Here is a 24,473-nt window from a genome sequence, read left to right on the forward strand (position 1 = left end):
GACAAAACGCCCCGGAACATGCATATGTTTAGGCTTCATATTATCTTTAATTTGACTAAAGCTGAGAAAAGGAGTAAGCCAACGCAAACAGACGTTTGTTTTTGTAAGGGTGAATCAGCAGACCATTACATTTCATTTCGACCTTCGGACAGGAAAGATTTGAAAGACTTGCTGTGTTCAAGCCACCGAGACTCACGGTGCTGCACTTCTGCTTTATTTCCACAGATCTATTTTAAGAAGCTCAGTATACAAACACACATAAATAGAGCACGATGGATGTCTTCAGTAGCTACACACATTAAACTAACATTGTGTTGATTGCAAGAAGACAAACTGGTTTGACCTCTAATGCATGACATCCTCTGAAAGCCTCTTCGTATGTATGATGGGCAATGCCAATCTTCCATTGTCATTACAAGTTGAGTTTTCTGTGTAATAGAACTTCCTTGTCCTCTATAAACTAAGATAAACAGTCACGTGTGTCCTCTTCCACCACAGAAGTATTTAATCAATTCAGATTTTCTGACAGAAACCAGTTACAGGTGTTTTCATGGTAAATGCCACCAATCAGATTTGCTCAATGTTGAAATGACACAAGCTTGAGGCATGTTAGCAATCGCAAAATGGTGGTAATCAAGACTCAAACCTGAAAATTCAAACATGTTTTAGCTTCAAACATGTTTTAGCTTTAAATCCTATGACTCTTGGAATTAATGTTAATCTAGCCATCTAGCATTCTTTCAGAGAGCTTAGAACCATTAATTATATAAAGAACACATAAGAAAGCACTTTTGAATGGTCTTCACTGGGCAAAATTGACCATGCTCTCTGGATGGGAGGGATGGCATACTTTCTCTCCCATGTCCATCACAGAGACAAGAGCCAATTGTGGGTGTCTATTAGCTGATGTATGCAGAAGAGGGCAGATAGTGCTTCCTTCTGAGTGTGTTAAGCTGCCCTGTGACACATCTGCAACAGCAGTTTGAAAAGATGTGTTTGGCTAGCTTAATGTTTTGCAGAGTAAGTATGTGCTAGTCTTCACCCTACCTGGTTGGTAGGTAGCCCTTAAATGTTTTATGTAGAACCCTGCAATAAACTCTTAAGAAGAACCCTTTTAGGGAGCAAAGAACTCCTTTGAGGAACCCTTTTTTCCCTAAGGGTTAAAGGTACACCAAAGTGGGACTTACAATGTTGTTATTTGAAGCCCCTGGCAACACAGTTTCAAATAAAAAAAAAAGAAAAAGAAAAAATTGTGGTAATAAAGATCCATTTAACAATGGTATATTCACAAGTATACAGTATACTGTATATTTTACTCCTATTTAACTACAAATAAAAGCTAAAAGAAAAAATCTTCCTGCCTGATCAGAATAGGGTGGGTGTGTCAGATCGCATAGTGATTGACAGCAGTGTCTCCCTTGCAATGTAAACAAGTTGAGAACATTGCTAGCACTAGAAAAGCATGCAGGAATGACAAAGCAAAGTTTCCACAGTGCTTTTGTTTTGCGCAAGTTGTGAGTCATTGTGTGTGTGTTCGTGTGTGTGTGTGTGTGTGTGTATGTATTTTGTACTAGGGCTGCAACAACTAATTGATAAAAACGATAATAATCGATAATTAAAATAATCAACAACAAATTTCATTATGGATTAGTTGACCCCCACCGTACTTCACAATGGTGAAAAATGCATTTCTATTTTGTTTTCTATTGTTCAAAACATGAGAATGTTTTATATTAAGCGCTTCAAACTAACTTGTATTAACACGGCTTGTCATGTCAGACGCTGCGACAGATGCATGTGCTGTTTAATGTGTTCCAGATGTGTTTTCTTCGGCACAGAAATGATATCTTTACCTTTATATCCTTATCTGTAAATGTTCATGCCAATATTTCCATTTTACATAAAGGCTCGTCCTGACAGCAAGTGAGTCTCCATTAAACTTCACTGAATGAGTTCGAGTCCACGCAAACAGCGTGCAATAGAAAGGAAGCACAATAACTCTGACTAAGACATAAATTTGGATCAAATATTTTGTTTGATGCTATATTTAGCTATATTTAGAAACAAAAGTAATTGTGTTTTTTATGAGAGCAGTAAGTGTAATGGGGTTATAACACGTAATTGTATAGAAATCTAAGAAGTGTCATACATTTAGATGTATGACATGGCTTGATGGCTTGGCGGTTAAGGATCTCTTTTTTACTGATCAGAAGGTCGGGGGTTCAAGCCCCAGCACTGCCAAGCTGCCACTGTTAGGCCCTTAACCCGCTCTGCGCCAGGTGCACTGTATCTTGGCTGACCCTGCGCTCTGACCCTGCTGGGGTATGCAAAGAAAAGAATTTCACTGTGCTGTAGTGTATATGTGATCAATAAAGACTCATTATCATTAATAAAGTAAGATGTTACTGTGTTCAAATGAGTGAGTGTGTGTGTGTTACTGCAGAACATTCAACATCTTACCAGTTAACACTTAATTAATTAAATTACATTAAAAAAAAGAACTTTTACACGATATTCACGATATTTTTTGAGATGCACCTGTATACTGATAAGTAGAGCATGTGTATACCACATCTATGGTTTAAAATTAGCTTTTTATATTGCCTAATATCACACTGTGGCAGGAGATTTAGTAACCATTTAGGGTTGTAAGTTTTTCCAGTGAAACTCAACAAGATCACAAACATATTTATCCATTTATAGCATTATGAGATTTTATCATGAAGCATGAAGTCACTTCTTGTCTTCTGCCCAGTGTAAATCAATATGATACAAAAAATTAAGCAAAAACGCAGCTTACCTTTTTACAGTAGTAAAGAGAACATGATTATCTCAGTCATAGTGCAGATATTCTGATCATTCTCATTCCATACACCGTTTAAAAAAATATTAATTACTCAGCATTACCAAACATAAACTAGTATACTAAATTAGTGTGTACATTACTGTATAAATTGATACAAATTCTAGAGAAGTCACTTCTGTTTCTGAGATTGTGTAAAATCTAAAGCAGGTAGCTGATGTAAGCAGATGGTTAATTTTGATTGGTACAGTACAGTGGTAGACCTAAGGAGGCTCAAGAAACTTGGTCTGCTTTTTTTGACTTTATGTACTCAGTAATCCTCTGCTGCTCTTTAATACATACATATTGCACCCAACCACATATTGCACCCAACCACATTCCAGTATTGTATACTATTTGTTCTATTTGTATTCATTGAAATTATTGTCTAGTCACTTCTCTTAAAGAAGGTTTATGTTTTCTTTTCTGTTGTATCTGTGCCTTCGTGAGTTTACAGAGCCTCACCACAAGCAGTGTTCAATAGTATAATTGTCTCTGGCATTTGTCCGTGCATGTGACAAATAAAATTACTTTGACATCCACTCAACCTAATATAGTCCTGCCCATCTCAAAACTATATATAATATAGTCCTGTCCATCTCAAAACTGTATATAATATAGTCCTGCCCATCTCAAAACTATATATAATATAGTCCTGTCCATCTCAAAACTGTATATAATATAGTCCTGCCCATCCCAAAACAGTATATAATATAGTCCTGCCCATCTCAAAACAGTATATAATATAGTCCTCCCCATCTCAAAACTGTATATAATATAGTCATGCCCATCTGAAAACTGTATATAATATAGTGCTGCCCATCTGAAAACTGTATATAATGTAGTCCTGCCCATCTCAAAACAGAGGGAAAATGACAGAAAAAGAAATTCAGAAATCCCAACTGAAAAAGAAAGTAGTACTGTTCTACCTTTGCAGTAGGTGGTAAAGTCACCACAGAAGCTATAACTAAGAGTAAGAAGCTAATTCATTTAAATATATATATATAATAAGTTGACAGTACATTTACAAATTAACAAAAGTATCTAATATACTATCTAAATACATTTCTCAGCAATAATTATTCTGAAAAGAGGTTACAATACCATAGTCGCTGATGTCTAATTGGCTGAAGACAAGCAAATGTACATAGACACATGCTCAAACACAGGTTCACACAGAGAAGCTCCAAAGTCCAAAGTTTTTACAAATCATCACCCTCTTCATTGCAAAACTAGCATTAAATTATAATGAAGTGCACTATTCTTTAGGATAATATGAACGCCTCATTTCAGAATACCAACCCCCACCTCCCATCAACACCTATCACCATTAATAAAAGTTAATCAACTATCATAGAGCAGAGATAATTGTTCTCATGTGAGTCAAAGAGACGTTATGGGCTGATGAAAATTGATCTAGACTTTGGATGGTGAATGTTTACTTTGAAAAATACGTCTGAAAGACATATAAGCTTCCTGGTAGCATTTGGTATATGAGTTCAGTTTGTTTGGTGAAAGAGCTCTGTTTACCCCTCTGGCTCTAATATTCAGACAGGCATGTAAGTGCAGTACACATGTGACGGAGAGCCTCTCACAAAGCCCTATTTGCACACAGTGGCACTGTGCTTTTTCAACACCTGACATGTTCCAGCCTGACCTGCTAGAGGCCTCCTCCTGCTCCAACCAGCTAACACCAGGATTTGATCACTGCATACTTATTCATCAAAGGCACACCTAATTTCACAGCAATCCTAACTGAAAATTGGCATTAATACTCTACTGGAAAAAAAAAAACATGCCACTGTGACAAATAATTTTCTCACACTTTTACAAAAGGAAGATTCATCTATATTTTAGATAGATGTGAAGAGCACTTGTACATCTGATACTGTACAATCAGGTTGCTGACATTTCCCTCTGCCTAGGAGTGTCTGAATACTTAATGGCACCAGTGCCAACTCAGCATGTCGCTCAGTGCCATAGGAACATATGGGAACAGATGTTCAGTGGGCATTTGGCCTGCTTTGTTTGAGGAACACCTGGTGCTGGGAGAAGTATGCAGCACAGCTGCAGATGGTTTGCATGCCCTTAAAAGAACGGCTCAAGAGCCCAGACAGCAGGCAGAAAGCCGCTAAGAGCACGCGGCCATCAGATGCCAATAAACTTCTCAAACAAGTACTGATTCTAAAGATTTAGGCCGCATATGATTCTATTCCTGCAACAAGCTCAGCAGTCATGAACTAAAACAAATCAGACAATTGCTTTATTAGAACCAATAGGTAAATAAAGTCTGTGAACTGAAATAGCACTTGAATAGGAGTTTACAAAAATAGAACTATAATTGTGCAGGATGAAAAACATTTCACACGTTGACTCATAAATAATATAAATGAGCTATGAAATGCTACCCTATTAGTTTGGGAAAGGGGGACAGGTTCAATCTCAGGTCGGATATTACAGAGTTATGCTATATAAGGTTGTGTGATATTTGCATAACAAATATCATGTGATGAGACCGAGATTCACTCTCGTAGATCAGAATGAATGAACACTCAGTTCCAGGCCTCAGTGTAGAACATAGCAATCAAGAAGACTAGATAATAAACTACATTTAACACAAACAGCAGCTCGGTTCTGTGCAGAATGCAGTGTAGAATGCACACCCTTGACGATTTAACTCAGTTCTATCTCTTGTGCTACTGTTTCTGCATTTAGAGCTGCGGAAGCTTCTGCTAATCACCCATGAACGGTGGGAATAATACATGAAGATTATCATGTTTCCACTAGTCCCTAAAATCACTGATAATGGTTTCATTCATCAGGAATTGAAAAAAGCTTACAGTTACATTTATCAGGTTAAATTGCTTCCTCTATTCATGAACTGAAGCATGCACCCAGTAAGACTGATCTGATTTTAGCCACTAGCCATGCATAACAGGGCAACCTGCCCATTTTCAGCAGCATTAATAAAGTGGCTGAGGACTGAGGGAGGCTAAGGAGTGACTACCGTGTGCCTGATTAATGTTTTTATTACTTACTCAGCAAATTGTTTTTTCAAATATTATGTAGATACACAGTACTTGGAATTCAAGACCAATTTATTGCTGTAGCACAAGGTATCTATGGTCAGCTATTGAAAGGAGGCAGAGATAAATGTTGTGTGGATTCCATACATTCCAGTTCTTGCTATTTCTGCTGGTATGTACTAAAGCTTTCAGAAGTAAATACCGTTACATCATGCCATTGTAGAAAGCCATTATAAAGAGAACAATTCAAATACAAAGTATACACAGCATTTCAAAAAATATATGTCTAGGCGGTCAATAAAGAAGGCATCTGAGTTCATAGCTAGCTTGTAACTTAGCCAAGGTCATGCAAAAACTGGTGCAATACTCTGGGCTAAAGGCTGTAAAACAACTGGCTGTTACAGTGCTTCTGTAAAGTGTGTAACCCACTGCTCCACTGAGGAAAGGTGGGTTTATATTCTGAGCTCTGAACAATGAACCAAAACTGTCCTGCTACCTACTTGACTACACCCAGAATATTTTAGGAACAGTTCAACACTACAAAGCAGTCCATTGGGAATTAACATATTCTATTCAATATAAACTAAATTAAATAAAATAACTTGTTAAACTTTTAAAAGGTTATGATATAATCAATTCTGCATGTTTAATGAAAATAATTTGTATACTAATATAACGGACAAGCAGTGCACTTTTCACTATGAGTAAAATAGACAGTGTCAAAAATGCTGCCTAACACACTATAAGCAGAACAAACCAAACCTGGTAAAAGAAACCATTTGTTCTATTCACATTTTCCCCATTCATTTCACTCTTACCTCCTGATCCACTGGATTAAATTCCCCTGTTTACAAATCTGTCATAGTCCACAAATCCTGATAGAAGTTCACACAGAGTCAGTTTCAAACTGCCTGTACACACCGGACTACCTTAATGCCACGCCTTTGCTTATGACATCAGAAAACTTGGCTTCGCATACCTCTCTCACTCCAGCTAGCTGTCATAGAGAACTCCTCCAGTGCTGAAGAGCCATGCGCATGTGTGTGAGTGTGTGTGTGTGTAAGATTAGATGATCCTGCTAGGGCAGCCTCAGACAATTGTAAGAAGACTAGTAATCAGCTTTGACTTTGTGGAAGGTGGATAAATGACTGTGGTGCGGCCCTCCATGCATTAATACACTTATTTCTTATACTGTGTCTAAAACTATGAGGTAATACTTGCACTAATTCAATCAGGCTTTATCTTTATCAGTTTTACCTAAGCACGGGCATGTGCATTCTTGCAGCTGACATTTACACAATACCACCCCCCCCCCCCCAAAATTCAGTCGATCAGCCAAGACATGTTATGTGTCTGAAGTGTGCTTTTTTAGTTTGCACTAAAGCTACAAGGCTGCTGTTGTTAACAGATGAGGGAAGTTTATTGCTACCAATTTAGCACTACGCAAACTGTATGTCTAAACTGTAATGCATTCACTTCTAACCATATCAAGTTGTTCTCAGTCTCAAATAATAGCTCAAATAATCTAGAAGGAGATATACACTCCAGCTAGCACTCTAAGAGTTCTCAGGCAAAATTATTCTTTTGCCTTTCTGGGGTGGGCTAAAATCTATATGAAAATAATAACTGGAAAAGCTTTCTGTCTGCATTTATAAGAAACTTATTAATAATGTATCAGTAAAGCTTAAATGGCTACACAACAGAAAACAACTTAGTATCAATAATTTATATGAAATGACACTGTACGTGTATTTTGCATTATCTGGGATTGTTCTGATGATATCAGCAAGTTTGGGGTCCAACTGGTGTACCCACGCTTTGTGAATATGTCCTCTCTAATCAAATCTGCAACATGCAAAGTACAAACTTGCATCAAGCCAGAGTACTCTAGCCACAATCAAGATTTGTAAAGTGATACCCATACTTAGTTTGCAATTTTATTAAATATTATATAAATATCAAGCTTGACCATCACATACCATACACAAAAGGAACATGTAATAAAGCTAACGTGTGAATTTTATCTAACTGAACCTAAAAGCTGCAGTCTTCACGGCACTGCAATAGCATGATGTATGTACTCACATTCCTGTACAGGCATGTTGGGCCCCAGTGGTGTAATTAAATCATGTGGCAAAAAGCTGAATTTACCAAGCCTGTGCTTTTGTAATGCAAAGTTAACCTAACAGACCTGTTATAATAAAAAAAGCTTGATGTCCGAAACAATAGCTTATCAAGACATAACAACTTCTGATTAGATTACATTCACTCAGTATTGATGGCTGATTGAGTGATTATCATTCAGACAAGACAAGATTGCCAACATTCAATGTAGTCACTGTTCTCTGAATACCGATACAGCTGCTGCCTCACCCTTTCTTTCGTGTATAATCTCATCTGCATACTGTAGTGCATGATGTGTGCCTTCTAATAGCAGCTGCTGTAATCATAAGTAATCCTTTACTTATCCCAGGACACTTGTTCACAATATGTTATTAAACATTCTTTCAACACACTTCATACTGTTTGTCATTATTTTTCTACAACTGTATACTGAAAGGATTTATAATCCTGCTATCTGGTATCACCCAGATTCTCACTTGCATTTGGTTCCTCTTAAAGTGTTTTCTTACTCATGTTGTCTCAGAGAGTTTTTATTTACCACTGTTAACTCTGGCTTGCTCATTAAGGATCTAAATCTACATCTGGGTTACTGTAAAGATGCTTTTTGACAGTGTCTTGGACAATGTGTTAAAAGTGCTTTACAAATCAAGTTTAATTAAATTAATCATAGTTCTTGTTTGAAAACTTTTAGGTTTATCAAATATCTGAAGAATCAGTATTTACATAAAATACTTTCAAAAAACATGTTTTTGTATGAGTATTACATGAAGTTACATGAAACATCCAGGACTCACCATTTCTCAAAATAAAAGTCCTGACCAGCAGTGTCACAAAACCATAATTCTGACTTCAATACCAGTACCAAGTACAGTACCACAATAACCACCCAACCCATTATCTTATGTAATTATAGTCTATAAGCATAATAAAATGTCAATGTACTGTCAGTCTATTTAAATAAATTGTACTGATTGCTGAATTGTTTGGTAGTACTAATGGTGATCTAGGATCTAGTACATTCATTTACCTTCAGTAACCACTCTGCAGTCAAGGTTGTGGCAGATCTGAAGCCTATCCCAGGAACCCTGGCTGCAGGAGAACAAGTCCCTCACTGGACACACACACAAAAAGAAATTTAGAGTGGCCAATTGACTTGCCAGCATGAGTTGGGAACAAAAGAGAGTAGCCAGAGGAACCCCAGAGGGACCAAGACAACCTCCTGTGCCAGCATGCCACCCTGATCCAGAGCTAGTACACATCATTACTGTTTGGCTAACTGTTTGGCTGTTTGTTTTTGGCTAACATGGTGCTAAATTAGCGTTAAATTGGTGTAAAATTATTTTCAGAATGGCATTTCCATTAGTATCACAAATCACAACTGTACAATAAATCTGTTTTAAGCATGGTCAGTGAAGCATGGTCATTTGTGATGTGACCAGTTAATCATGGTCACATGACAAATGCAATGAAGTGCATTTGTGATGTGTTCGGGATGACAAGATGATGCTGGGACATCTCGGGAAAGAGCGCTGAGCTGAACTAAGCCAAACCGAGCCAGCTGTAGCTCTTTAAACCTGCAGACAGATGGGCTGCTGACATACTGATCACGAAAGCAATCAGGCAGAGAGAAACTGTGGGAGAGTATAAACAGCCAGCCGCATCATTTTCAGTCTCACTCAGCTGCTGTTACCATTCATTATATTTTATATTGAACTTGTTGCACTGATATAAAACTGAAAGCCTTCAGAGTTTGTCCAAATGAGCTAATGTCTGAGCTACTCAGCAACGCCTACTCTGCTTATTCCATATACTGCAAACAAGGAAATCAGCAATGGAAAGTTACACCCATATCAGTATACTGTAGCTTTCGTCAAATGCACAGTCAACATTGGGATTTACTTTATATACAGCTACAGTCAGAGGACATTTTACACTGTACTATAGCCAAATTCCCTTGTCTCTATCATAGTTTAATAGAGAAATATCTTCCATGTTTGATTTTTTGCTTTGTTAGATTGTAATATGGATCTTGGTTTTTCAGGTGAATATTACTTTTTTTATGGGAGCTCTGTTGACATATAGGTAAATCTAGGTGTAATTCTGAGTGTGAATGTACTATAATAAGAACAATACAGGAACAGGACAAATGCTACTGAAATAATCAATTAACAAAAAAAAGGGAGAGGCCCAAAAAATTCTTATCCCCTTAACACTCTTATCCTTTAAAAGTAGATTATACCCGCATGTTCAAACAAGACCCATAATCTCACTGGAGTTTACACAAAAAATAACTCTCAGGCTATTTAGTGTTCTTCACAGAGCAGGCTATTTGGACTTCTGAATCATTGTTTGCAGTGTGGAAAGTTTTATTCAGTAAGCTGCATAGAGTGCGGCAAAGCATAAAGGCAGGAAGAGGTGACCTTGAGATCACAGCGGTGACTCTCTTATACAAAGTGCGAGTAAAGCACCACTACATGGTGAGAGGGGTCTTTTTGTTGTTTGTTAGTTTCCATCCCTCTTGCCCCAGTCTGCAGAACAATGCTGATCTTGCCAGTTTTCCTGTCTCCTTTTGAAAAGAGGGGCAATGTTAAAAACATACTGTGTAGACAGGATCTGTCGGCATAGCAGCCTGCAATGTGTGATGACCATCCATGAAAGCATTATACTTGTTGGGATTGTAAAGCATGGCCACGTGTTAAAACAAATGCAATTCTCACTACTTTTAAATAAAGTCAAAAAAGTGTCATATTCTATGGCAGGTTTCAGTGATTTGAGTTAAAATAGGTGTGTTTTGAAGCCTCTAGAAGCATTGTTATAAGGCAGGATATTTGACAGGAGGTAAGGCAGCAGAGGAATGTGTAACGAAGACAGAGAAAAAGAGATATTCCCAATGGAAAGACAAAGCCCAGAGCCAGGGCCACAGCTGGTAATATTGTAAGAGGGGTCACTAACAGTAAACAGAGGCTTCTTAAGGGAAGGTCTGGGAAGACCATTACTCCGATGACACTGTGTGTTGGGGGGATGGACAGAGAAAGAGAGAGAGAGAGAGAGAGAGAGAGAGAGAGAGACAGAGAGAGAGAGACAGAGAGAGAGTCATTTTGTATGTGAAATCACCATGTCCTCTGTGCATCCCCCTTATTTGAACCAAAACAAAATGTTTTTCCCACACTGCACCCCTCTGCTGCCCCCAAAACCCCACTAGAACTTTCTCACTCATTCAAAGAGAAAGATAACCATCCCAGAGAGATTACAAAATGCACACACACACACTTATAGCCATCCTTATAACAGCTCTGTGATATAAATCAGTCCATTCCACCCAGTAAATAATGCGACAAAAATTAGAGCAATGAGGGCAGAGATCAAAGGTTCTTACAATTTTGAAAGCAATACATTGCATTTAAATGCTAAATCTGAAGGTGCAAATAGAGTTCACTGAAAAAGTGAGTTTTGTTAAATAGAGAAATCACCATCCATGATACCAATTTAGTTCTATGAGGATTCAATTTACACAAGTGAAGTCGTAGGACATTATACTCTGATTCTGAAATTGATCAAATCATGTGCTTCAGTCTCTCACAGTGTACGCATTAAATTCAATCTTCCATTTGTTGGGTATGAATACAATATCAAACATTGACATTGTTTCTCCAGAGAGAGCTCTGTTCATGTTCATGCACTTTTTAATGGGAGGTTTCAATAAATTTACTTGTCATGTAGCATCCAGCAAAGGTCAAAGAAAAAAAGGTCTCTGATGGACGGCCACCCTGTCATTCACCCATGGCTTCTCCTGGGCCCAATACATCCTGAACACGAAGTTCCCATCACATACACAGACACAACAAGCCAAGGCCAGATTGAATCAATCTCTCTCTCTCTCTCTCTCTCACACACACACACACACACACACACACACACACACACACACACACACACAAAAACAAAATCTCTCTGGATAATGGTTAGAGTATCTGCCAAGGCTTTAGATAAAGAAGCAGCAATGAACTTACTTCAATCAGAAATTTACTTGAATATCTTTTACTGTTTACAAGATAAGCCAGCTACAATTAGGAGTTTCGAGCGCTGCGCTAAAGGCCCCCAAAAAACACATGCCTTAATACGACTGTGTGTCAGTCACTAAGGGGTGTGAACATGTTGAAATAAAAGTATGTTAGTAAAGAGCCAACATTTACATAGATGCAGAAAACCGCCATTGCGTCTGGAGTCATAATTATGGCCATTACACAGCATCCTTTCTTCAAAGACAAAGGTGCATTGTCTGTGCAAAAATACTTGCCAAAGAAGCAGCAGCTAGTAGCAGATCACATGCTTAGTGGCTTCAAATAAAAACAAAGAGCAGACAAAAATTCCACACTTAACTAGGGCTTAGAGTTTTATCCTAAAAGGCTAAATAAATGTGCAAGAATCAAACAAGAATATTTATATTTTTGGTCCTAAATGGGAGACTATAGACATAGTTATAGACTTATATAAATAAGCAGTAATTTTCTTTTTCAGTTCAGAAAAGATACCATTTGTGCCACTATATTCATGATTTACTTCATAAAAACTGACGTTATATACTGAATTCTAATTTAGTACAGTAGTTGCTTGCTTGCATGGATTACAGGAACAACTGTAAATCAAGCTTTTCTAAATTGTCAGCTATATGTTCATCATACTGCATCATTAATATGAATTATTTAGGGTGGCACATTGTCGCCTTACAGCTACAAGGTCTGTGTCTGTGTGGAGTTTCCCTTGTTCTCCTTGTATCCATGTGGGTTTCATCCATGTTCTCGGTTTTCTCCCACTACCCAAAACATGCAGTAGGTCAAATGTCTTCTCTAAAATTGCCCCTAGGTGTCAGTGAGTGTGTGAATGTGTGTCCGCATGCTGCAGGTTTGGGGTGTTACCCAGTGGTTCATAATTGAAGTTTTTCAACTCGCTGGCATATATATACATACATACATACATACATACATACATACATACATATATATATATATATATATATATATATATATATATATATATATATATATATATATATATATATATATATATACACACACACACGGAGACCCAATTCTGACAATCTCAATGCTTTCACGATTCTACAAACCCATTAAAACACAAACATGCAGGCATGAAATTATGTATCAACAAAGCATACTTAGATATCAATAGTATACAAAACTACAGTTTTCTTCTACATTACAATGCAAATATAGTTGCAAATTTTATTTACATTCTAGACAGTAGTGTGTCAATATAACAAGAGAGATATCACAAAACATTTATCACAAAACTTGTTTACGATGCATGATATACACTCACCATATCTAAGTATTCACTATAACATTTTTTCTTTTCTGTTTTTTTCAGGCTCTTGTATTGTAGCCATACCAAACATGCTTTGTTGATGCATCATTTCATGCCTGCATGTTTGTGTGTTTTAATGGGTGTGTATAATTGTGAAAGCATTGAGATTTCATCAGAATTGAGTCCCCATGTTTCGAGAGGAGGTGTGTGGCCAGGCATGTGTGTGTGTTTGCTTGCTCCAAGGCTGGTTGTACAGATACACAACAGAGATAAATCACGGGCTCTAGTAGTGTTGCCAAAAAACTCACGTCACACATGAGGAATTCACACACATGCTGAATTCACACACATGGCATCTTCAAGATGTAGTTATTAACCATGTCTTTCTCTGAACCCCTATAATTTCCATCCAGACCATGTGCAATGTTCTTTAGAGAGCAAGAACACCTTATTATCTCCCCCAAAACATTTACTTTAATTAGCTTCCCAAATCCCTGTTACACATATTTTTTCCTCGTACAGGCAAAATAATTTGCCATAGAACCTTGTAGTTCTGCTCAGACTGGCCAACCTCTAAAAACAAAATGAGTCTCAACACCCTGAGCAGGACCGAAGGATACACATGCACTTACACTCTCTTTTAGGGTCCATTAGGGTCCATGGAAATGCTTTCCTTCAGACCTCAGCAAAACAGTACCAGACCTAGTAGTGTTAAATAGGGCTATTGAGAGAGAGGGACGGGAGGGGAAAAGTGTATGTGCATGTCTGTGCGGTATGTGGAGGAGTCATGACACATGGTATGTACTGTAGATGTATGGCACGTGCAGACAGAGTGAGCATTATGCAGCACTCTGGGGGAGTCTTATTTATGTGCACTCCTGTAACTCTTGTTAGTTATATTAAACATATATTTCATGATCTGGAAATAAATTTTCCACGTAGTCACAATTATTTTAGTATACACTAAAGACCTGCAGACACTTAAGGCAAACAAACACTTAACAGAAATTCTTACTTAAATGTTTATCTTACCTGTGGATGGAAATGTGGTGGCAATCTGATTTCAATTCAGCATGCCATACCAGCATTATAAAACAATTTTAGATTTCTACCTTTACCAAAAAAGGGGGTTCTGCTGTGGTTTTTGAATGGTTATGGGTTCTAGGTTTCTAATAGTGTTCTACTCTAGAACCTAACCCTGTATTGTAGGGTTCTACATACAGAAAAAACAGTGGGACAAACTAAAGAACAATCATGTATACTAGATTATAAAACTTTATCATTTCTATTTCTCATCACAAACATTAGAGGTTATTTTACTGTTTTTAGTGTTAATTTTTGATCAGAAATTAGTCATGTTGATTGTTTTATGTTTTTGTTTTTTTTAAAGCAGAAGCGTAAGCACATTAGTGCAAAATTCATCAAAAGTGAATTACAGAGATGCCAAAATTGCAGAGAGGAAAAAAACAGAATTTTACCACAAAATGCCTACGTTAGTAGACGAGACGCCTATATATTTTTTTCTAGGCACTAAGCAACTGAAGACAATGGCAAGGCAAAAGTCCAGACTAAGGAGACCACATTCCCACCCACTTACAGAAAGATGGAGCAAAGCAATAGTATCCAGTAAAGCTGCGTTTAACTTTTAACACAATTTTGCTGTCATGGAATAAAACTGTGCATGGTAAAATAATTCTTTGGACATGAGCTAATATCAGTGGTCTCAGAATGCATAATGTAGCGGCCGATTTAGTTGCATTGCAACCAAAGACACTCGACAGTTCTGGCAGTGTCAAGAAATTTTTTATTAAAATCTCAGAATGTGGTCATTGCTACAACACACGTTTAAAGCTACATATAGAATGACAGTATAGAAGCACGGATGCGAAGCTTATTGGACAGCTAAAACTACAGTAGTGGCAATGGCCCAAATAATGCTGACTGATGACGTAAGCAGGATGTAATAATTGTCTTTAATCATCATCTTGAATCTTTGCACTGAGCAAATTTATTTACATAGTGTGACCGCTGGTTTATCTGAAAAAGCAGAAGAGAGTAGGTTTTCGTCTGTCTCCACTATCACTGTCAAAAATCCTTAATGCTAGGGCTAAACCATAAATGTTGGCACTTCTGGAATTATAATGCATATAGGAATTGATTATTTACCCATCCCTTCTCATATTTGCCATTTCATATTCACAGTAATTATGATAGCTAGTATTATTGAATTAGAGCATGTGTGTGAACAACTGGGGAAAAAGTGTTAAAAATGAAAAGAATGAAAACATTGGCCAGAATTCACAGTAACCCAATGCCCAGTGCAGTGGTTCACAAATAACTGTGTCCATGGTGATCTTTTGGTATTGAGTAAAAGAATAAATGACATCATAGGTGAACAATAACCCACACTTTTGGCTTTCTCGTCGGCAAATTCCAGGACCAGCTGTCGAGAGAGCGAGCCTGCCAGCTACAGCAGTACAAAATACATTTCATTACCCAGATTTTTCTCCAACACCTGAAGTTTCACACATTGGACTTATATAAGTGATGGCATGGTAGTTAATCTATCTTGATTTTAGAAAACCCAGTCATCAAAAGCCATTACTCAGGAAGTAACACTGACAGAACTGTGTGTACGGTAGTGCAGCACAGATACAGATGAGGGACTAAGGGCTGTTTGGATTTCCACACATTTTCTCCACATAGTTTCACCACAGTCAGCATTGGGTAGCAGTTCCAGAGGCACCAAGGCTCTGCACCCATATTACACAATCATCTCCCTGCAAGTAGGGTTTATGTTGTATTACAAAATCCCTTTCTCCCACTAGAAGTCCCCTGACAATGAACATCAGATATTTCTAGAAGTAAATCTAAGCTCTTATGAAAACATTTGAATTATCCATTTCACTGGAATTACAGTGGACTGACAAAGATAGAGATGCACGGATAGAGAAGGACAGACAAAGCATAAGAGGATAGTTTGCACTAAAAGTATGACCCATGTCTGATCAGATATAATCAACAATTCATATGCCAAATAGCAGAACTAAAATAGCATTTCTAGTATTTCTGGATAAACTTCATGAAGACGGTGACAGCCGTTTGAAAGCCACTCCCAGAGAAAACGCTTCCAGCTACTAGAGTGTTGACAGCTTACTTCGTTCTCAGGAAGCTGAACCTGAGCACTAATTTCAAACTTATTTTCTTTTATTTAAGACCATAGACACTGAACTATTCAGCCAACTTCAGCTCCATGCTTCTGAACTTATACCTTCTTTATATAGCTAGCATTTTGGCTTACTGGCGCTGTTGGAATAATAGAAGAATGTCTATTGCAGGTTGTAAATGGATGGTTTTGGAAAATTAAGTGTTGAGACAAAGACAGATATCTCATAGACATGCTCTATACACACAGTAAATACTGAAACATCCATCTAGAAATTCTATTAAAATTTCCATTGTAGAACGCTGGAGTTGCACTGCAGAAGTGCAGTGAATGAAAAAAAAAACATAGTGTAATTATAATGCTACACATTGTTACTGCAAATAATATATGCTTTGCAATATATATTTTTTAAAAAGCTAGTGAACCTTTCCTGCATCATGCCTACTGATGGACCTGTATTAACCCCATAAATCCCAGGTTATTATTTCATTTTTCAGCATATTATCAATAACTACTTTTAAGTATTCAGTATCTGCAGTGAAACTAATAGCGAAGGGATTTAGTAACGAGAGTGAGAAATGCACATTTAGATCCACTGAAGGGTCCTGGGATTTTAAGGATTAATTTTATAATCCCATCATCAAAACACCCACAATTCACTTTGAATAATCTGTATTGCAAATGTTGATAATGTGATGACAATTATCACATCTGTCTTATGTGATTCACCTGAATAATCAAGCAGGGGTGCAAAATCCATCCATCTTTAAACAAACAATTCCTGACTAGATAAGACATGTGCCTTTAAAGCTAAATTAAAGCTTAATTTCCTGAATAGACACAAATTAGAAGAACTATCTAACTTTATGTAATACCATGATTCCTGCCTCTCTTCCCTATGGTCTGTTTCCCACGATCCCTCTTTGCTCTGCTTGGGGCAGGAAACAGGGAAAAGTCAAAGGTTGTGTAAAAGCCAGAAAGAACCAGGATGTTAATTAAAGCTAGAAAGTTACAAACAGCATCACAGCCAGATAATATTGTACAATAAACATGCATACCACTTTACTTAGTCAACTTTGAACACTCTTGACCCCACTGACAAGAGGGGTGTGTGCGTGTGTATGTGTGTGTGTATGTGTGTGTGTGTGTGTGTGTGTGTGTGTGTGTGTATGCTTATATGAAACAAAAAGAGACAGAAATGGTGGGTAGCGGAGTAGCAGACGAGGGAAGCAAATTTACATAATGGTTTATAATGGTTATATAATGGTTTAATTGAATCTTTGCTGTAGTAATTTTGTAATGCATTTTTCCTTTAGTCCGTAATACATAAAAATAAACTTCTATTCTTTCAATATATGAATTATGTCATTGCCGTGTCAAACAGACTGCACTGAATGTCTGTTGCCAGGTTGGAAATGGATGGTTTTGGAAAATTAAGTGTTGAAACAAAGACAGATATCTCATAGACATGCTCTATACATACAGTAAATACTGAAACATCCATCTAGAAATTCTATTAAAATTTCCATTGTAGAACGCTGGAGTTGCACTTCAGAAGTGCACTGAATGAAAAAAATAAAACATAGTGCAATTATAATGCTACACATTGTTACTGCAAATAAAATATGCTTTGCAATATATTTTTTTAAAAGCTAGTGAACCTTTGCTGCATCATGCCTACTGATAAACCTGTATTAACCCCATAAATCCCAGCGTAGTATTTCGTTTTTCAGCATATTATTCAGTAACTACTAATAAGTATTCTGTATCTACAGTGAAACCTATAGTGAAGGGATTTAGTAACGAGAGTGAGAAATGCACGTTTAGATCCAATGAAGGGTCCTGGGAATTTAGGGATAAATTTTATAATCCAATCATCAAAACACCCACTATTCACTTTGAAAAATCTGTATCGCAAAGGCTGGAATGTGATGACAATGAACAATAATAAACACTGCAGAACTACTGTACACAAATAAGAATCTGGTCCATAGGCCACAGGGTAATTTTATTTATGTTCCACATTATCAGGATGAAAGTCTGCAGACCAAGGGTGGCCAGTAAGACAGTAACTAGCAAGTTTAGCTAGTTAATACAGAAGCACACTATCACTATTCCCTGTTCCCACTGACCGTAACAAACAACAGGTGAGCAAACACTTGACAGACTCAATGTTAACAATATACCATCCATCCATCCATTTTCTGTTTATCCTACACAGGGTAGAGTCTGGAGCCTATACCAGGGAACTCAGGGCACCAGGTGGAAGACAGTCTGGACAGAAGGCCAGCCCATCACAGGGCTCAATCATACACCTATTCACACACTGCAGACAATTTGGAAATGCCAATCAGCCTACAGCACAGGGAGAACATGCAAACCCCACACACACAGGGCAGAAGAGGGATTCCCCAGAGTTAACAATAAGGAAACCCCGTTAACAATATTCAGTATAGTTATCATATCACTAGCGTACTTCATTAGCCTACTGTTATGTTAGATCTAACTTTTTTTTGTAGCTTTCTAGATGACAAACTACTGTTGCTTAGGTGTGTGCCTACTCCGGCCATATTCACATAGAGGTAGCCACGTTATGTTATTTGGTATGGAGGTGGATAAGTATTTTGCCCCAAGCTTCATTTCACTCCAATAAAGTCATTGGGTCTAATCTAAACAGTATGGCTACGCCCTGCTGTAGACAGTTGATTACCTGGCTCAGGTTTGCTAAGAACTGGAACAAAATATCCTGTCTGGGAGTCTCGGAGTGAGGACCGGATTGAGAAGCTGTGCATTAGACTACAATGTACGGACAGATTGGTAATGAGTGTAAGAGTGTAGCTCCATTTATTCAGAAGTCTGTTGCTTACCGTTTGTGCGTCTGCCGGCTGAGTTGGGCGTCCTGACAAACATCTCCATCCATTCCTCTGCTCGGCTGCAAGCCCCTCAAATCAACCACCGGACTGCAAAACAGAAATAAGTCCGAAACAAGAAAAGCGCGCTCTCTCACACACACACGCACACACGCACGCACGCACACACTTCCTGACTGCGCACCTTCCGAACTCAGTGAATGAACCTGGCAGGAATAGTGAGCTGAGTGTGCCGGCTGCGCCTATAACAAAGCTCCAGTGTTACTGATGGGGAAAATATTCAAATGAGCATAGCCATGCTCTGTAATCAGCAAACAAAATGTGTCACAAGTTCTGAAACTTACCCAGCTCCTCCTTGATCCTCAACTTGATCCTTCTCAACTCTCATCAGTCGCTTCTCCGTTTAAACGTCACTTTTATTAGTAACCCTAATGCACGTACACTATTCTGCCCCGCTGCTTTCCACATCGTTTCCCATCCAGGCAACTTGCTTGTGTCCCGCTTCCCTTTGAAACTCACAATCCTGCAACTCCTACCATTTTTGTTCTTTCTCTAGCAGTCCTGCTGCACTCAACAGTCGCTCCTCTGTTTTAGATCCCCGCCTGCACACACTTGCTCTTTAGCTCTTCAGTAGAAGACAGCAGAGTACATATTCCAGTCATGACACGACGGCCCGAGTCTGCGCCAATAAGCGCCCCCCCTGCGATCCCCTTTCACACAGTGCGCAGCTTTCTCAACGCGTCCACGCTGTACACTGCGCTGGAGCAGGGGTGGTATTTTCCGCCTCAGCAAAAATGAACAGGGAATAATGTGGTGCGCTTAAAGCCCACATACAACTGGGACAACATGCAGGACACAGAAAAAAACAGTTAGATAGACAGACAGACAGAAAGGCAGACAGACAGATAGATGTTGGTGTTAATACAGCCCAGTTATGTCATTGCTTATCCCTGCTAAAATAATAATTTAAAAAAAAAAAACACTATAGAAATCCTCATGAAATTTGTAATAGTTTTAATGAATATAATGGGAATTGTATTGGTTTTAATTGAAACTGCTCAGGGGCATAGCTACGTGGTGGCTGTGGGTGGCAAGTGCCACCCCTGATTGAAGCTTGGCCACCCCTCTGGCCACCCCTGTTAGGTGACAACACCGATTGGTGACTTTTTTTCGCCGCTCAAAGTCCTATGACGCTGACAGTCTGCGCTATTAGTCTAACCAGCAGCAAATTGCCCACACGGCACAACCCTCTGTGTGTAGGAGGCTAGGAGCAGTAAAATTTAATTTTGGTAGTTAGTCCAGTGATGTCCAGCTCAAGTGAGCAACACAAGGCGATATGGTGATCAGGTGAGTAAAAACCTGATTTTTTTCTTTAGCCCGAAAGATTCCACTTGGAGAGGTTTGTCACTACGTAACTGAACATCAGTAAAAGAAGACGGCAGTGTTGCAATTTTGTATCTTCAGTGAATGAAGTGTTGTATTTTATCTTCAGTGAACTGAGGTGAGACTAATCAGACAGATTTTTAGGAAAATACATGGAAATACTTGTGTCCTATTGGCCAAAAGGTTTGTCTCAATTCTGACAAACACTAGCTCACATAGTCAGTGTGAGGAAAAATGGATATATGCCGATTTTTTAAAAATGGGGTGGAAACTGAAACACTAACATCCTCTCATGCTGAGCAGGAAAACAAGTTATGTGAACATGATATGAACAGAGCATAAGGACAGATAATGTACTTTGCATGGAACTGTAGCAGCTAAACCCACACAATCTTAGCTTAGTTGTGCCTCCCCTTGGCTAGCAACACCAAACTAGCCTAGTCTCATGTTAGATATCCAAAAAATTATATTTTATCAGTCTGGTACCTGAGGTAAGTTTCATGATCAACCCAGCTTTTTGTCCAGTTTTCATATTTTTTTTTAGCAATTAGCTCTCACATGCAATAAAAATGCATGGAAACATTCTATCTAGAAGTACATTTTTAAATGTTTTTTGATGAAGAAGAATCTGGGCTCAGCCCTGGACGATTACTGTAACAGCCCAGATAATGCCCCTAGTAAAAACTGCTATTTACCTAGATTTCACTACCTTTTTGTTAAAGCTTGTTAAAGTTGAGGTGCTGCGATGTTTCATCATGAGAAATAAATGTTAGCTTACCATTAATGGCATAATTAGCTAATATTAGCTAAAGTTACTGCAACCGCTAGCTAGCTTTAAAATAATAATAATAATAATAATAATAATAATAATAATAATGACGTTACCACATACACTTTACCACATATGCTTACATTATGAATCTGTCACTGTTTTTGTAAATAGCTATTCATTTTTCATAATAATAAAAATGTTTATTGATAGGTGTGTTTGTGTGTGCTTCTTAAGCAGGGGAAATGAATACTACAGATAGGGAAGAAGCAGGGGAAATGTCTGCTGCTAACAGAGACAAGGAGAAAGCAGAGATACAGTCAGAGAGGGAGCATGTGGAGAGCCCTATACAGATAACTCAGATCAGAATCAGAGACAAGCAGAAACACTCATAGTCAGTCATTGCCCACCAGGTATAGGCTACATAAGTCTGCAGAGACAACTTGTGTAGCCCAGTGACTGACTACATGAGTGTTTTTGCTCATCTCTGAAAGAATTGTGTTCATTTTGTTTAATGAGAGTCCCATAAGATTTTCTTGTTTGCTGACTTTATTAAGCTTTTTGTCATTTTTCCCCCCTGAAATTAATCATATTTAAAAAGTTCCTTCTTTTGTGTGGTGTTGGAAATGGAAACTTTAAATTCATTGTGTACATTTTTGATCTATAAATTCTGTGGAATTTGCAGAATTTCTGTCTGTAGAATTTGTTCTGGGTACTTTTCTTTTTACCTGGCCACCCCTGAAACCATCCCTGGCAACATCTTCGAATAAAAATAAAGGTGTGTGTAAATCTTGCTAAAAGTTGTGCATGGTGTGATATAAGGGGGGGGAAATGCAAAATACAAGAAGCCTCGCTAACCTGACTGTACTACTGGTTGCCCATATGCAAATACGGCAAAAGTTTCGTTAGAGCTACATGGGTTGTCCGTCCCGATTGTCCCAAACAAAGCTCTGGTGAATTTCTGTCCAACAGCGTCATCTTGTGGCCCAAATGTTGTAGCACGGCTGTGTAGTCCGGAGAAGAATTACTCAGCCTCAGTCCGTGGAGCCTCGCAATCATCTACATGTTCAGGTTTTTCCTGCTTCAGCACAGCTGACCCATTTTATGGATAATAGTGATGGAGATACCCGGCCAAAAAGACAGCTGTGTCAAGAGACGGCCAGTAATCTGGAAACAACCATAGACGCCATTGTATAAACGTCCTCAAAAGAGCACATTTTCCCTAAACACCTAAAAAATATTTCCTCTAAGATTTTTGATATTTTTGTTGTAAATACTTAATGTTAGAACTGATACCCTGCCAGTAATAAGTATGGTCAGTAGGGGCAGTAAGGCAGCACCTGTAATAGCCTACACAACAAATCATGAAAGTAATATATAAAGAAAATACGTATCTAAACCTTCCATCCCCCAACATTTTTTATTGTTTATCCACGGTAAACATTTTACTGCTTTACTAAATAATTATATGATATTATATGATATGATGTTATTTTGTCTTATTATGTAGTTTTTATTATATTATATTATGTTATATTATATTACCACGTGACCTGTAAACCCTATTGCCTTTCTATCGTTGAGAATTATTTTATGAGCCTTCTAAGTCTAACCATATCCGTGAAAAGGACTGAATTACAAGTGAAGTGGGCTCTGCTCAGAATGTTTAAATACTGGGTGAAAGTATTTATATCAGACTTGTTCAGAGAGAGGTTGTGGGCGTGGTTAAATTACATTGGTGCAGAGCATGACCTACAGAGGAGTCTAGTGAAAGTTTGATACAAGGCTGATTCCACAATTGGGGTGCCATTTGTGTCCATTTTATTTACAGTATATTTGTGATATTGATTGACAAGGTCATTCTGGAAGTAGCCTAATACCTTGTTGCCCAAATTACAGATTGAAAGTAAATATCTGGGGAAAAGTAAATCATTAGAATGTTTCATGTAATTAATATGTATGGTAGGTAACCACATGTTTATTTGCTAATTCTATGCTTTTTAAAAAAATTTAAAAAATTTTAAAAAAACCCCTCAGCCCTGTTACTTTCAGCCCTTTTAGTCATTTAAGAGCAAAATGCAGCCACTGACAGCAAAGAAACCTTGTAAAAACATTATATTGTTGACTGAATGGCTTAAATGTTTAAAATGAAGGTTTGTTTTTAAGAGTTACAAGGGATAAATATCTATCCATCCATCCAACCTGTGAAAGAACATGGACATTTAGCTAATAGACTGGGGTGCTCTAACTAAGCCTATCCTCAGATTAAGCCTATTCAAAGACTTAATTATGGTGTATAATGTAGCACTGCTCATCGCCTTGGAACTGTCCCTGTATGTTTTGTAATCTGAGTATGATGACAGAGGTCTGATATTAAATAAGACCTCACTGTTCTATGCGGTCTTGTTTATAACTGCCCCTTTAAACGTCTTTTGATAAACACACTTATTAATGACTTAACAGAATTCTGGCTCCTTACATGGAATACAGTTTAATATGAAAATACTCCAGGATCATGTTAAGAGTGTAATCAAGAGGTGCATTAGAGCTATTATAAATGAAATGTAAATTGACTAGTGCCACTCACATACTGTGTTATGAGGTTACCATGATGCTGTACAGCAAACTCAGTTTCAGGATAATCCTCATAGGGTAAACCTAAACCTAAATCTAGAAGGAACCTTATTTAGCCTAAAATTCTGCTTATTGTGAAAATTAGAGACATAAAGTTTTAGTGTGTGTATTGGCTATGATAAAAACAAAAAGCATTGCCTTTAGGTGTGACTGAGTGTGTGAATTTGTGTGTGCATGAGCCACTGCAGTAGACTGGCAGTCCGATCCTGCCTTGCATGCAGTGTTCCCAGGACAGGCTCCAGTAACCCTGACCAGGATAATACAGTTAGAGAAGAGGAATGAATGAATGAAGTTGATATGGTCTCACAGGATACAAAGGATAGCAATACTGCAC

The 24,473-nt window shown here is 38.0% G+C and overlaps 1 protein-coding gene across 3 annotated transcripts in view; it reads right to left on the reverse strand.

Moving 5' to 3' along the window:
- Positions 1-20,321, reverse strand: part of cobll1b (cordon-bleu WH2 repeat protein-like 1b) — a 41,974-nt gene extending 21,653 nt beyond the window's left edge. Inside the window, exons 1-2 of one of the 3 annotated variants that reach the window (XM_053627182.1) lie at positions 19,698-20,321; positions 19,351-19,443 (exon numbers count right to left, since the gene is read on the reverse strand). In XM_053627182.1, coding sequence (XP_053483157.1) covers positions 19,351-19,443; positions 19,698-19,741 — 137 coding nt within the window. In that variant the 5' untranslated portion in view covers positions 19,742-20,321. The other 2 variants (XM_053627185.1, XM_053627183.1) reach the window with 2 other exon arrangements.
- Positions 20,322-24,473: the final 4,152 nt, after the last annotated feature.

The sequence above is a fragment of the Ictalurus furcatus genome, chromosome 6 (assembly GCF_023375685.1).
Source record: "Ictalurus furcatus strain D&B chromosome 6, Billie_1.0, whole genome shotgun sequence".
Taxonomy (NCBI): Eukaryota; Metazoa; Chordata; class Actinopteri; order Siluriformes; family Ictaluridae; genus Ictalurus; species Ictalurus furcatus.